General features: G+C 39.2%; 1 protein-coding gene across 1 annotated transcript in view; it reads right to left on the minus strand.

Moving 5' to 3' along the window:
* Nucleotides 1–3,230: 3,230 nt before the first annotated feature.
* Nucleotides 3,231–15,284, minus strand: part of CHP1 (calcineurin like EF-hand protein 1) — a 48,607-nt gene continuing 36,553 nt past the window's right edge. Inside the window, exons 5-7 of the mRNA XM_027869948.1 lie at nt 14,963–15,024; nt 5,453–5,575; nt 3,231–5,204 (exon numbers count right to left, since the gene is read on the minus strand). Of these exons, the coding sequence (XP_027725749.1) occupies nt 5,151–5,204; nt 5,453–5,575; nt 14,963–15,024 (239 nt within the window). The 3' untranslated portion in view covers nt 3,231–5,150. The remainder of the gene's footprint in view (nt 5,205–5,452; nt 5,576–14,962; nt 15,025–15,284) is intronic.

Here is a 15,284-nt window from a genome sequence, read left to right on the forward strand (position 1 = left end):
TAAGGGGCTTTGCAAACTTGAAAGTGTTATGTAATTATCAACTATTATGATTATTATACTATCTCTACTTAGATATGTATAATATTGTTCTACTAGAAGCTCCATGAGTGCAGGTACATTATTTAATGTAAACTTTATATTTGCCCTGGGCCTACCTAATGTAGTACTCTCCCAAATATCTGGCATAGTAGGTGCTCAATTTTTGTCAAATTGTATTCCCAGATTTAGTCATCCTTATGTTCACTGCCTTCTATCTTTTACACCTCCTTGTATAGCAGCAGTGGTTTCTTTAGATGCCTTCTCATCTGTCTTCCTTACAGCTATTACTTATGATTATATAGTTAGAATTTCACTTTTAGGACCACCTGTCCTTTGAAAAATCATATACCTCTTTATAGTTTCTAGTTAAACCACCCTTTTCTCTGGATGTTTTGAAATTGCTTTGTGAGTTAGTTATTTTTTAAACACAACCTCCCTTGGAGCTAAAGTCTCCTAAAATTAGACTGAATATTTGATAGATCTATGAAGACACCAGTAGTGTGATCTGTGATCATGGGCACAGGAAATAATTTTTTTTTTAGTAACCACAGTTTGTTTTCTTTTGCTTTTCAGTGTCCTTTTCTGCATTTGCTTAGGAAATGAGAGGTGATGGGGAGAAAGAGGAACAAAAAGTATCTTTGAATTCGGAGTCAAAACATTTGAACTTTTGTACTTTGCCATTAAACTAAAAACTCTGGGTAGCCTCCCCTGAAAAAAACTTATGGGAGGAAATAGAAATTGTATAGGATGGGCAGCCACGAATCAGTTGCATTCTGTATCATTGAAGGGAACATCTACATAGATGAGAATATAGATCCCTTAGAATGTTAAAGTATTTTGCTGAAAAGGATAGTTTTGGTTCAGGAAGTAATGTAGCCACTCACTGCTGTTTTGAGAAACTATTTCATAAGATGGTGAAAGTCTCTTTGGTAACTCTTTGTCCTCTTCCTCCCTAAAAATGAATATTACAATATCAGTCTAAAACTTAAACTGGTCTTTCATTGAAGCTGAGCAAACCCAGCTTCTGCCTTCAAGAACTCCATGCATATGTTCTCTTCGTTTCACACAAGGTACAGAATTCAGACACCATTTCACCTGGGTCTGAGTCACATCTAAATAAGTACATTTTCAGGGAACAGTCACAATCTGAGTTTGAACTAAGGTAGCTGAAAAGGGGGCAGAAAAAAGGGGGCAGTCTGCAAAGGCAGACATGCTTTTCTCCTACTATTCTGAGAACCATTTCATGAAAATAAAGCTTCTGTTGATAAGCTCAGTAGGACCATCCTTGTTTTGTGCTGATCTCACATTGGATTTTCCCAGTTAACTTGGGAAAATTAAAAAAAAAAATCACCTCACAGCTACTACATAGGGTTTGGAATATCAATTTCTTGAAGTCCAAATATAACAAGCTTCCACATACAGAAACACTTTATTTAGCTGGAGTTATTAGGATGCCAACTCTGTTCCACATAAATGGATTTTCTAAATAAGTGATATCTGCTTTTTTTAGCACTTTTTTTCCTAAGCAGTGTCACTCAATTCTTTGACTTCTTAGAGTATCTGGAAAATAATTATTTACTCATATTTTGAACAGAATAGTTATATCGCGGTAGCTCCAGAGGATGTCATTATTGCTTTTTATGGATTTTTGGGGGGGGTCCTCTCCTGATCAGCTGTCCTTTTTTTAAACCTGAGATTTCATAAACTCCCTCTACATTCTCTGCAGCTTATTCTTAGAGCATTGCCAAGACACTGAAGTTAAATGACTTGCCCAGGGCCACACAGCCAGTATCTGAGGCAGGACTTGAACCCAGTTAAGTGAGATTGGTGAAGACCTCTCATAAAATCTAAACTTAAATGAGCAAAATGAGTAAAATAAGGTGAAGACCCCTAATAATAATATATGTGTATCCAGGTCAGGAAGCTTGTAAATAGCCCGGATAAATATGTTTAAATTGTTGCAAATTGTTCCAGGAACTGAAATGAACAAACAGGATGTACCGAGGATACTTGAAGGAGGGAAAGGCAGGTGCAAACAATGTAACGATTCTGTAATTTCCACTGCTGTTGCCAGGGTAGTTTTGCCCCGTTTAGATTGTGCCCAGTTGCAGTTAGAACCTATAAAAATGCTTGCTTGGCCGACACCACCCGTGGTCTTGCATCTAACCACCTTTCAGTGTGAGTCACCCTTTCTCATGAGATCAGAATAAAATCCTTTCTACTTTCTAGAGAAGCCTCTGAATTAATTTGGGTAAGGGTCATCGCTATCCCACACACAGTTTTCCTGGCTTCCAGGTCAGCTCTCTATGCCATGTTCTCTCAGCAGTTATTCACACAGCATTCCCACTCTGTTTCACTGTTTTTGCTATAATGTGGGCTGCGAAAAGCTAACTGTAAACTCCTTGAGGTTATGGAATCTTTTTTTTCTCCAATATCTGGAATATAGTAGGTGCCTCAATAAAAGCTTGTTGGATTGAATTGTTAGAATAAGAGGCATAGGGAGTGACACATGACATGAGACAAACTTAGAGAACCCTGGGAAGACTTCTATGAACTGAGGCAGTGATGTGAACAGCATCAGAACAATTAATGCATTGTAACATTGTAAAACAAAGTAACTGAAAGATGAAATGACCAGTGATGACTCCAGATGTTTGATAAGGAATCATGCTTCTAACCTCTTGGCAGAGAGGTGATGCACTAGAGGTGTAGAATGAGACATACATCTTCTGACACAGCTTAAGTATGGATTCGCTTGCATTTTACTTATTTTAAGGAGGGTTGGGTTTTTTGTTTGTTTTTTGAGGGGGAGAAGAGTGGTAGTGATAATCTCCGTAAGGATGAAAAGAGCATCAAGGAAACATTTTTAGCTTTACGTAACAGAATCATGGTGTCATATGAACCCTCATTTTCTAATCTCTCTATATGTAAATGTTTGTGCTTACTGATGATTGTCAAATTCATCATAATTTTAAAAAAGAAAAAAAAGTTACCGCCTTCTGGTGAACTCTCAAATACACATGTATCCATGCAAACTGGAAGCAGAGTTGTCCTTTGTCTAGTTGTGTCTGCAGCCTTGGGTGTAAATAAGTCATAAATTACTGTACTTGCAACCCACTTTTGGTGGAGGAGATGAGGGAAGAAAGTGTGTGTGTTCATGGGAAGAGAAAAGAATTATGCTTCAACAAAAGTCTAAAACAAGAGGGGTTTATTTGTTTTAACCACAAGTATTTATTGATGGATCAAAGAATACAATTTTAATGGAACAGTAAGGCACAACCGTGGATTAAAACAGTTTGCTATACAGCCAAAGGGGGAAAATGCATTTTTTTTCCTTGAGAACCTTAAATATGCAAGTCGTGAAGCCACTAACATACCTCTCTTAACAGATCACATTGGACAATTCTTCCCTTTTATACAATTCCTATATTACGTCATCTGAGCAGTAATCTAGGTTCATTCCCTCATGAGAATGTCACTGGCAATTTGCATCTGCACTGCCCCACCTGACTACCTCCTTACCCTACCCCATTTTTTCAGCTGACATTCTAAAATTCAGGATAGGTCAGCAAGGTACCTTCCCAAAGAATCCCATGTACACCTTGATCAGTCTTCTGATGCAAATAAGCAAGCAAGGAGCCAGGAAAAAGCCAGTCCAGGGCAGATACAGAAACGAATCAACTCATACAACAGCTAGCATGGCACAGCCTGATTCATGGAAGCCTCAATTAAGCTGACTTTGGTAGGGAAGTTGCTCTGGCTTTTTTCAAGGGCCTACAAACCCAACGCAGGATGTGCAATCAGTGCCAGACCCCTCGTTTCTGAAGAATCAGCTGCAGTATATATGAGGATCTAGGAAGCTAGTTAACCAGGAGGCTAACTATGCAATACATTCATCTCTTTGGAACTGTAATATGAACTGGCTATGAATTCCAGCATAATCATTTGCAAATGTCAGTTTTAAAGAGAATTAATTTTGTGTGCAAAACTTCAAGATACTGAGGACAATCTTAAAATCTCTTGGTCTGGGATAAGTTAGGCACTTCCTTTACACTAATTTGTCTACTTGGGCACTCAAAATATAAGATATTTCAGTGTAGTAATATTGAAGTATAAACCATGCTGCAAGTGTCAATACCGAGGATCTCGGGACGCTAAGGCTGCCTCCCTTTCCAAGGAGCCATGAGAAATTTCACATACATATTGCCACAGATGCCGTCCCAATAATACCTGCCTAGAAATCAAGCGTGCTTCCAGGTGGATGGCCAGTTTCTGAAGGGTAAATACTGTACTAACAAGAGTAATCATGCAGGTCAGAGATCAGAGGTGAGGTGACCTAAGAGAGCACACCCAGAGGGCTTGACCTCCACCTCTGACCTTGGCCACGTGCTTTCAGGAAGGGTGCCTCCATCCCGCAGTCTTTCAACTACAACAGAGTGTAAGGAGCTCAGGGAAGAATAGCAAAACTCCTCTCCAAAAGCTCCTGGGGAGGCAAGGTCCTAGTCTCAGTTAAGAGTGGAAAGGGTTAAAAACCATCAAGCCACTTCACCGACCTTATAAGCCCTGACAAATCAGAGACGTGCAAGTGTGATAGGCATAGCTTGGGGGAAGGAAGAACAAGGGAGGATGAGGCTCAAAAAGGAATGGTGAGACTGAATGATTGGCTGTGTAGTTACATACATGCGGGTAGAGATATTAAAGAAAGTCGAGGAGGTGTGCTAAAACCTGACTAGAACAAATGTATGGCTCCAGTCTCCATCCAGGGAAGGGGCTTTGTTGGCTCTTTGGGGATGGGTAGGAGTGCTTCCCTCCCTCCCTTTCTCAGACTGATGGGATTTATAGCTGACAGCAGCACAAAAAGGAAAGGCAATATTGATAAATGGAGAACTGTGGAGGGAGAAACCAGAGAGCAGGAGAGCCCAGGTGTACCATTCATAACTTAGTGCCCTGCTTCTAACACCAAGGCTGGCAGGTGTGTGCTGGCACAAACAGGGCAGGGTGTGTCATGCAGCAGCGCTTGGGAAGACAAGGGACTCTGAAGGGAGAGGGAGAAAAACTCAAGTTCTGCTTCTTAAATACAAGACAGTCAGGAACAATTTGGTCCCAATCTATTAGTGAAGAAACCGGATGCTCATCTTCTGCTCTACATCCACCTTCTCCAAAACCTGAAAGAATCCAAATAGGCAATGACACAATTTCTTTGTTTTAAGTTCAAAAGCCACAACCTCTTTAGTATCCCAAGCCACAAATCAGTCATGTGTTGGGCTCATGAAAAGAAAAGGGAAGGAGAAGCCCACATCCAACATTCCAAAGGTCAGGTTTGCCAAGCTCTGTCCCCAGAAAATACACGACGTGCTTTCACCTTTCAGGGATTAGATTTTAATTTCTAGGTTAAAAGAAACGATTTCCTGACCTTGACAAACTCTGTAAAGGATATGGCACTGTCCCCATCCTGGTCAGCTTCTTGGATTGTCCTATCTGCAATGCTGCCCAGCTGCTCATCTGAAATATTCACTCCAACCATCATGCGTAGTACCTATCAACATGAAAAGTCCAGAAATTATAGGTTGTTTTTGAGGAAAATGTTTTACTAGCATGAAAATGGCAAGTCAGGGTAGTTTGAAATTTTGCCTTAGTCAATTATATTCAATTAGGCTAACTAACCCCAAATGGCAGGTTGATTAGAAACGAACTCGGTTTACAAATGAGAAAAGGTCAAGAAATGTTGAAAAGGATTTGCCCAAGGTCATAAGTGGCAAAAATGGAATTAGAATTTAGGTCCCCAACTACCACCAGACCACCATGGTACCTTACTTTTGTTTTTTTTTCTCCTATTTTTTAGCCTCATATTCATTCTTAAATTTATTGTTTTTTGAAATAAAATTTATTTTCTCTCCCTCTCACGCTCTCCCAACTGATTTACAATACCAAAGAAAATCAAAACCCGCATAGCAAATTCCCTCATCAGTCATGTCCAAAAATGCATGTCTCATTCTGCATTTTAAGTCCATTACAACTCTGTCAGAGTAGGTAATGTGTTGCATTTTTAATCTTATGGAATAGTGCTTTGTCATTACACTGATCAGTTCTAAAGTCCTTCAAAGTTACTTTTCTTTATAATGTTGCTATTAAATAAACTGTTCCTCCAGGTCCTTCTTACTTCACTCTATACCAGCTGATAGAGGTTGTCTTCCCTGTTTCCTCAGAAATTGTCCATGTCATCACTTCTTTTGACACAATAATATTTGATTATATTCACATAACATAATTTGTTTAGTTATTCCCCAATAGGTGAGAATTTCCTTAGATTCCAGTTTTTTGCTACTCAGAAAAGGTTGGAAGATGGCGGAGGGAAAGCAGTGACTTGTTGGAGCTCTCCCCCCAAACCCCACCCCTCCAAATACCTATAAAAAATTGGCTCTAAACAAATTCTAAAGCAGCAGAACCCACAAAAAGACAGAGTGAAACAAATTTCCAGCCAAAGATAGCCTGGATGGTTGATCAGAAAGGTATACTGCATGCGGCTGGGAGAGGAACGCAGTGTGGCATGAGCACACAGGCCGCAGCGACTCTGGAGCAGGCCTCAGAGGGCTGAATCACAGGCAGCTGTGGCGGTTTCCAGTCTTCTCAACCCACGAACGCTAAAGACAACTTGGAAGGTCAGTGGGAAAAGTCTGTGATTGCGGTGAGAGAGGAGCTAGGTCTCAGCCACCCCTGGGGGTTGTGGCTGTTCCCTGAGCTTCTGGCCCACAGACTGAGGGGGAATCAAGTGGCTGATCAGAGGGGGATTGCAGGGATCTCTTTGCCAGTGCCGAGGCAGGAATCTTTTGCTTTATTGGTGCTTGGATCTGGGTCACAATTCTGAGGGGCAGTCCTGGGGTGAGGAGGAGTGCTGGCGTGGGGAAGCTTCTTGTAGTGGTGGAAAGGAAACACCTCGCCCCTTACAAACCACCTTGGAAGAACTGAAAATTTACAGGTCCCTAGAAGTACCTCTAAAAACAGCTGTACAAACCCCCGAAGCTTGGGACAGTACACTCTTCACATTGGAAGCAGACTTTTACCTTAACAAAGAGTTTAAAACTCAAGTAATTGGCCAGGATCACGAGTAAGCAGCGCAAAAAGGGTCAGACTATATTATCTTACTTTGGTGACAAAGAAGATCAAAACATACAACCAGAAGAAGACAACAAAGCCAAAGCTCCTACATCCAAAGCTTCCAAGAAAAATATGAATCAGTCCCAGGACTTGGAAGAACTAAAAAGGGATTCTGAGAAGCAAATAAGTAGAGGAAAAACTGAGCGTTTTGCAAGAAAATCATGAAAAACAAGTCAACAGTTTGCTAGAGACCCAAAAAAATACTAAAGAAAATAACACCTTAAAAAATAGCCTAACCCAAATGGCAAAAGAGGTCCAAAAGGCCAATGAGAAGAATTCCCTAAAAAACAAAATTGGCCAAATGGAAAAGTAAGTGCAAAAGATTACTGAAGAAAATACTTCCTTAAAAATTAGAATAGAGCAATTGGAAGATTTTATGAGAAGTCAAGACACTGTAAAACAAATTCAAAAGAATGAAAAATTAGAAAACAATGTGAAATATCTCACTGGAAAAACAACTGACCTGGAAAATAGATCCAGGAGAGAGAATTTAAAAATTATTGGACTATCTGATAGCCATGATCAAAAAAAGAGCCTAGACAAGACATCATCTTTCAAGAAATTATCCATGAAAACTGCTCTGATATTTTAGAACCAGAGGGCAAAATAGAAATTGAAAGAATCCACCGATCTCCTCCTGAAAGAGATCCCCATAGGAAAACTCCCAGGAATATTGTAGCCAAATTGCACAGTTCCCAGGTCAAGGAGAAAATATTACAAGCAGCCAGAAAGAAACAATTCAAGTATTGTGGAAACACAATCAGGATAACACAAGATTTAGCAGCTTCTACATTAAGGGACCACAGGGCATGGAATATAATATTCTGGAGGGCAAAAGAGATAGGATTACAACCAAGTATCACCTACCCAGCAAAATTGAGTATAATCCTGCAAGGGAAAAAATGGTCATTCAGTGAAATAGAAGACTTTCAGGCATTCCTGATGAAAAGACCAGAGCTGAATAGAAAATTTGATTTTCAAATACAAGACTCAAATGGGAACATGAAGAGATAAACAGGAAAGAGAAAATCATAAGAGACTTATTAAGGCTGAACTGTTTACATTCCTGCATGGAAAGATGATATTTGTAACTCATGAGACCTTTGTCAGTATTAGGGTAGTTGGAAGGGAAAAAATTATATGTACATACATATAGATATAGATATAAATAGACAGAGGGCACAAGGTGAGTTGAAGATGAAGGGGTCATATCTGGAGAATAAAATTAAGGGGTGAGAGAGGATTATACTAGAAGGAGAAAGGGAGAGGTAGAACAGGGTAAATTATCTCACAAAAAAAAGAGAAGAAAAGGCTTTCACAGTGGAGGGGAAACCGGGGAAAGTGAGAGGGAATGAGTGAATCTTATTCTCATAGACTTTGACTTAAGGAGGGAATAATATACACACTCAATTGGGTATGGAAATCTGTCTTACCCTACAGGAAAATGGGGGGGGAGGGGACAAGAGAGTAGGGGGATGATAAAGAGGAGGGCCGATTGGGAAAGGGGGTAATCAGAAGCAAGTACTTCTGAGGAGGATCAGAGTCAAAAGAAAGAATAGAATAAATGGGGGGGTGGGATAGGATTAAGGGAAATAGAGTTAGTTTTTACAGCATGTCTACTATGGAAGTGTTTTGTATAACTGCACATATATAACCTATATTTAGTTGCTTGCCTTATCAATGAGGGCAGGCGGGGAGGGAGGAAGGGAGAAAATTTGGAACCCAAAGTTTTAAAAACACATGTTTAAAAAAAATGTTTTCACATGCAACTGGGAAATAAGAAATATAGGAAATGGGGTACAGAAATTCATCCTGACCCACAGGAAAATTGAAGGGGAAGGGGATAAGAGAAGGGGGGGAGAGACAGAAGGGAAGGGGTATTCAGAATGCATACCATCTTGGGGTGGGGGGAGGGGTGAGATGGGGTGAAAATTTGGAACTCAAAATCTTTATGTTGAAAACAAAAAATAAATAAAAATTACCAGAAAATGCTGCTACATATTTTTGGACATAGAGTTCTTTTTCCTCTTTTCCCTGATCTCTTTGGCGTATAGGCCAGCAAATTATGTTCGTGTGTCAAAAGACATACATATAGTGACTTTCTGGGCAGTTTCCATTTCAAAGCGTCTATTCAATTTAGGTTCTTCCATCAAAAATACCAGGAAATCCCCTAATTATATTTAAATATGTTTTTCTTTTAATCAGCCAAGACCTGCCTTCTCACCTCCCCAACCGAGAACACAAGAAAAATAAAACCCATTACAAACATGCATAACCAATCAAACAACTTTCCACATTGGCTATGTCTGGAAAAAAAATTTTTTTTCTCTCATTCTCATTTAGAATGCTTGACCATCCTATTATGAGGTGAGAAGAGTGGGCTTCATCATTAGTATTCCAGAAGGTGGTTTGTCATTCATTACACTGATAAAAGTATCTAATTCTGTCAAAGTTGTTTGTTATCTTTGTATAAACTGTTTCTGTGGTTTTGTTTGCTTCACTCTGCATCAGATCATAAATCTTCCCAGGTTTCTCCAAAACCATTCATTTTATCATTTGTTACCATACAACAGTATTCCAGCACATTTATATACCGTAACATGTTTATCCTTTCCCCAATTTATGGGCATCCCCTCAGACTGACAATTTTTGCCAACTCAAAAAGAGCTATAAACATTTTTGTACATCCTTAGTTTGTTTCATTTAGGACTAATTCCACCATTCATTTACCTTCCCTCTAATTCCCTCTTCACTCAGACTTCTCTGGTGAACGAAATGTGTTTCTATACCCAACTGTGTTTGCATATATTCTTCCTTCTTTTGAACACTTCAGATGAGAGTGAAATTGAAGTTGAAACCCTACCCCCTCCTCCCGGTCATTACAGATGCCTACTTGTGCACTCTAATTATGTGAGAAAATTATTCCTAACTTTCATTTCCCTTCCCTTTCTCCATTCTTTTTTAAAGATCACCAAGACATAACAGAAACAATCCCAGGCTCCTCCCAACCCCATCTGATTAGACACCTTCTAGGACCCTTGATGATGACAGAGTTCAAACGGGAGACATGTATTATCTCCCCACATTTGAATATAAGAAGTTTATTCTTGTTTAGTACTTATTGTTCATTCTTGTTTATCTTTTTACGTTTCTCTTCACTCTTGTGTTTGAATTTTAAAGTTTCTTCACAGCTCTGGTTTTTTGATCAAGAGTGTCTGGAAGTCCTCTTTTTCATTAAAAGTTCATTTACCCCTTACAATGCTCAGTTGTTTTTGTTTTGGTTGGTTGTTTTGGTGAGGCAAATGGGTTAAGTGACTTGCCCAGGATCACAGGGCTAGTAAGTGTCAAGTGTCTGGGGCCAGATTTGAACTCAGGTCCTCCTGACTTATAATGCTCAGTTTTAATGGGTAAGTTGTTTTTGGCTTTAAGCACATATCCTTTGTATTTTGCAATACTGTAATCCAAGTTCTCACTACTTTATAGTGATGGATGCTAAATTACATATGTTCCTGTCTATTATTCCTCGGTGCTTGATTACTTTCTTTTTGGCTGCTCGTAGTTTTTCTTTGACTTGGAAACTCTTGATTTTAACTATCATGTTCCTAAGAGTTTTCATTTTGGGATTTCTTTCAGGAAGTGACCAGAAGATCCTATTTCCACTTTGGCCTCTGGTTATCTGGGCAGTTTTAAGATTTCTTGAAATATGATATCTAAGTTCTTTTTTTTTTGTTTTGGTCATGACATTCAGATAATCTGATTCTTAAATTTTTTTCTCCCAAATAATATGTTGTGCTATGAGATATTTCATATTTCATCCTAGCTTTTCTGTCTTTTTACTTTGCCTTAATATTTCTTGTTGCTTCATGAAGTCACTGGCTCCCAGTTGGTTCCATTCTAATTTTTAGGGAGTTTCTTCTTTTGGCAAGGTTTTGTGCCTAGATTTTAAGTTCTTTTCCAATTCTTTACTCCAATTTTCTTTTCTAATTTTTTTCACAAGTGCTCTCATTTCACTTATAAAAAGTTTCTTAATTTTTTTTTTTAAACTCTTGCTTCACCTCTTCCAGGATTCTAGTAGAATTTGTGCCCAAGCTATGTTTTTCTCTGAGGCTCTGCTTGTTGATGTTTTGAAGTTATTCTCCTCTGGGTGTCTTGAATGTCCCTGCCACCATAATAATTCTATGATGGGATTCTTTTTTTGTTTGCCCACTCTTCCAGTCCACTTCCTGACTTCCCACTTAATGGTAGGGCCAGGCTCTATGCACTTCTGGAGGGAAGGTCTGAGCTGGTCCTATTGCTGCTTTCATGGGGTATTAAGTGTTGCATTATTCCAGGATCTCAGGGACAGGCCAAGGACCTGCAAGCTTTCAGTGCTCCCAAAGTGGTCTGATCCTGGGCAAAGTCTGATTACGATTTCCCCGTCTGAAGAACTCTACAAAGTTTCTACTCTGAGTTTCGATATTTGCAAGAGGAGTCTGCTGCTGTACTTAGCCCCTGTCAGCCATTTAGGAAGTTTGGCTGGTTCAATAACAGAACTGTATGTTCTACTTTGGTCTGGTATTCCTGCCCCGGTCATTTCTCTGTAGACTGGACTAGATGCTGAAAATGTGACTCTGTCCTGCTCCTGGAGTCTGATCCACATTGCTGCTGGCTTCAGAACTCGTTCTGTTCCATTATTATCCCAGCGCACTTCTACTTGGAAACTTGTACAAGTCTCCTCAGCCTGTCCTGGATCTGTGACCTGGACCTGGGTAGTCAGTGATTAAACTGCCAGTTCACACCTGTCCTAGTCAAGGTACCTCAGTATACGTCTGGGACCCTCTTCCGCTCTGGTGCACAGCTCAGCTCAACTCCATCACCATAGGCTTCCCTGTCTCCTGTCCTATGCCAGCCTGGGCTGGACAAATGACACACTGTGACTTTTTCTGGATTTTGTCAGGATTTGGTGCATTTTCTAGATGTTTGGAGCAATTGTGTGGAGGGAAGCTTGGCTGTACTAATTCCTACTACTCTGCCATCTTAACTCTGACTCAAGAAAGTCTCTATTTAATCAAAGATTCATTTTTCCCCCTGTAGGATTAAACTTAGTGAGGCCAGATGGGTTATTCTTGGTTGCAACCCTTTGATTTTTTCCTTTTAGAATATCATATTCCAAGCTCTCCTCTTCTTCATATTGGCAGCTGCCAATTCTTACATCATCCTGCCATGATACTGGGATATTTTTTTGGTTGCTTAGAGTGTTTTCTCTTTGACCCAGAAGTTCTGAATTTTGGCTATGACCATTATGTGAGTTTTTATTTTGAGGTTTTTTTCAGGAGGTAGCCAGAAGATCTCTTTTATTTTCATTATGCCCTGTGGTTTTAAGTGATATGGAAGTTTCAATGTGTAATTTCTTAAAATATGGTATCCATGCTTTTTTTGTTTCGTTTTGGGGGGGGGGTGTTTCTCTAGTAGTTTGATAATTCTTGGATTAAATCTCCTTGACTTGTTTTTCAGGTCAGCTATTTTTGATATTTTATTCCTTATTTTCTTCTGCTTTTTCCAATCTTTTGATTTGCTTTTAATATTTCTTATTGTCTCACTGAGTTGCTTTCTGTTTGGTTCATTAATTTTCCAAGCATTCAGTTCTCAGATAAAGTTCCTCACTACCTATTCTAAGGTATCAATTTCTCTTGCCCTTTCCCTCTTTAGGCTATTCCATTTTGTAGCTCTTGTTTCATATTTTCCAGATACTCCTTGTGGCTAGGCCATCTTTTACTCTGAGGCTCTACTTGGACATCTTGTGAAGTTACTAAATTTTTTTTTTTTGGTGGTGCTGGGGGGATTACTTCTTTGGCATCTCACAGTCCCACTTCATAGTTTTAGCATTTTCGTAGGTGTGTTCATATCATCAGCCCTGTCAGTGTCTAGGTTAGGGGATTATGCTTGAGTCAAACTCTGTTCCTATATTTCTGGATAATCAGGGTAGGCCCTTCTTGGTCCTGAATATGTTGGCTAAGACTAGGATTCACCTTTTATAGGAACTCTTTGGCCTTGTAAGGGGCAGAGAGCTGGTAGGAATAGGGTTGCTTTAAAATAGATTACCTAAAATAACTGAAGAGACATGTGTTTACAGAGAAAGAGGGGGGAAAAACCCATTATTAGAGACAAATGGAGGAAAAATATAAACCTAATTCTCATAACTTTAAATATGAATGGATTAAATAATCCAACAAAATGAAAAAAAAGATAGTGTGGCTAAGAACACAAAACCTCATAATCTGTTACTTACAACAAAGACGTATACAGAATAAAAATGAGGACTAGAAAATTTTTTACTATACATCAGGTGAATTTAAAAAACAAAACAAAACAGGAGTTGTGATCATACTATCAGAGCATGCAAAAACATTCAGAATATAAAAAGGAATAAACCATACAGTCAATCTCAGCTCTGGAAACACTCCAGTGCCACTGACTAGAAAAATAGGTGATTGACACTCTAGTCCAGGGGTCTTTAACCTGGGTTCCCATGGACCTCTGTGGACAGATTTCAGGGGATCTGTGATTTTAGATGGGAAATAAAATTCCATTTTTATTTCAATATAACTAGTTTCTTTTGTAATCCTATGTATTTTATTTTATGTGTTTAAAAACTTTATCTTGAGAAGGGGTCCAAAGACTACACCAGACTGCCAAAGACATCCATGATACAAACAAGGTCCAGAAATGTGCTCTAATCACATGCTGTCTCTCAGCTTTCCTTATTTTAATAAGAATCTGGGGAAAATACAAACAAACCAACCCAAATCAACTGAACTCTTTCCTGCAGCCAGGTGTAAGCCAAAGGATAAAAATACAGGAGGATTCTACTAGTGAACTGCCTCATAGAAATGACTTCATAGAATTGCCTTTATGCAATCCTGCTGTCTACGGGCTTCAGAGTTTGTTACAGAGAAAGTAAATGAACATCTCATCCAAGACAGGATACTTTCACCCAAAGGACAAGTTATAATATGTGTCCTATCCTACAACTATAAGATGACACTCAACTGAGATAATCTTTAATGTGGCTTGAATCATCTTCTATTTTTCCTTCTTTCCAGACACTAATTTAGTTTTGATTCACTTTAGAATAACCTCTATCGCCCCAGGTTATCAGGCTGTGAGCCCACTCTAGAATAAACTAATTTATAAGATGGGTCATGAGTCAACTAAGGTCCTAAATCATTCAAATTCAGTCTAGTCTAAGGCTATATATCCAACAGGGACGTATTTTGTCCTCTCCTAAACTAAAGGAAGAAAGCGCAGGATAGAGGGTGCAAATGAGGCAAATGTCCAGCAGCCTCTAGCAGGAGAACCAGGGGTTATAGCAGGAGTGTCAGGCAGCAAGGCCAGCTGAAGACAGGAGGCATTACAGCACTACCTTTGCCCTCACATCCTAGTCTGTGTCTCCTGCTCTTTTTTTTTGGAGGTGAGTTCTGGGTGTGGATAGTCACTCTAACCATCCTTTCAGAAAGTGGTCTTACGGCCCAAAAGGTAATTTGCCAACAGTTAACTTGTCTGAGCTTAGTTATTTACTGCATGCTTGTTTGCTTGTGAATATACAGAAGTTAAGCCAGGTACTTTATACAGCAAGGACAATCTTTTACCATCCTCCTACTGAAATACCTGGTAGCTCAAGTCTTTTTATGAAGTACTCTGTATACAGGCTGGCTGAATGAAGAGACAATTTCCATTCTAGTGGGCAGGATCAAAACACAAGTTAATCCATACCACTAGCCCCACATACCTGTAACAATTCATCTCGGGAAATCTTGTCATCTTTATCCAAGTCATATAATCGAAAAGCAACTAGAAAGGAAAAGATAAAGTCATTTCAAATGAATGGCATTTTGCTCTTCCCCTTCCCAAGGAACTGAATTTATAAAGAAAGTATGTAAAACTGAAAATCAATTAACAGTAGATTGCTCTAAGAGTAATATTATTACTAAAGGGTTTTTAAAGACTAAAAAAAATTAATGCTAAAGTGATGACCCTTGGTCTAAAGAATGGAGATCGGCCTTTAATTTAAAAGATGTTGATAACTAACATAGCTGGTTGCAACCATTAAA

Source organism: Vombatus ursinus, unplaced genomic scaffold (assembly GCF_900497805.2).
Source record: "Vombatus ursinus unplaced genomic scaffold, bare-nosed wombat genome assembly UNPS02014794.1, whole genome shotgun sequence".
NCBI classification, from domain to species: domain Eukaryota; kingdom Metazoa; phylum Chordata; class Mammalia; order Diprotodontia; family Vombatidae; genus Vombatus; species Vombatus ursinus.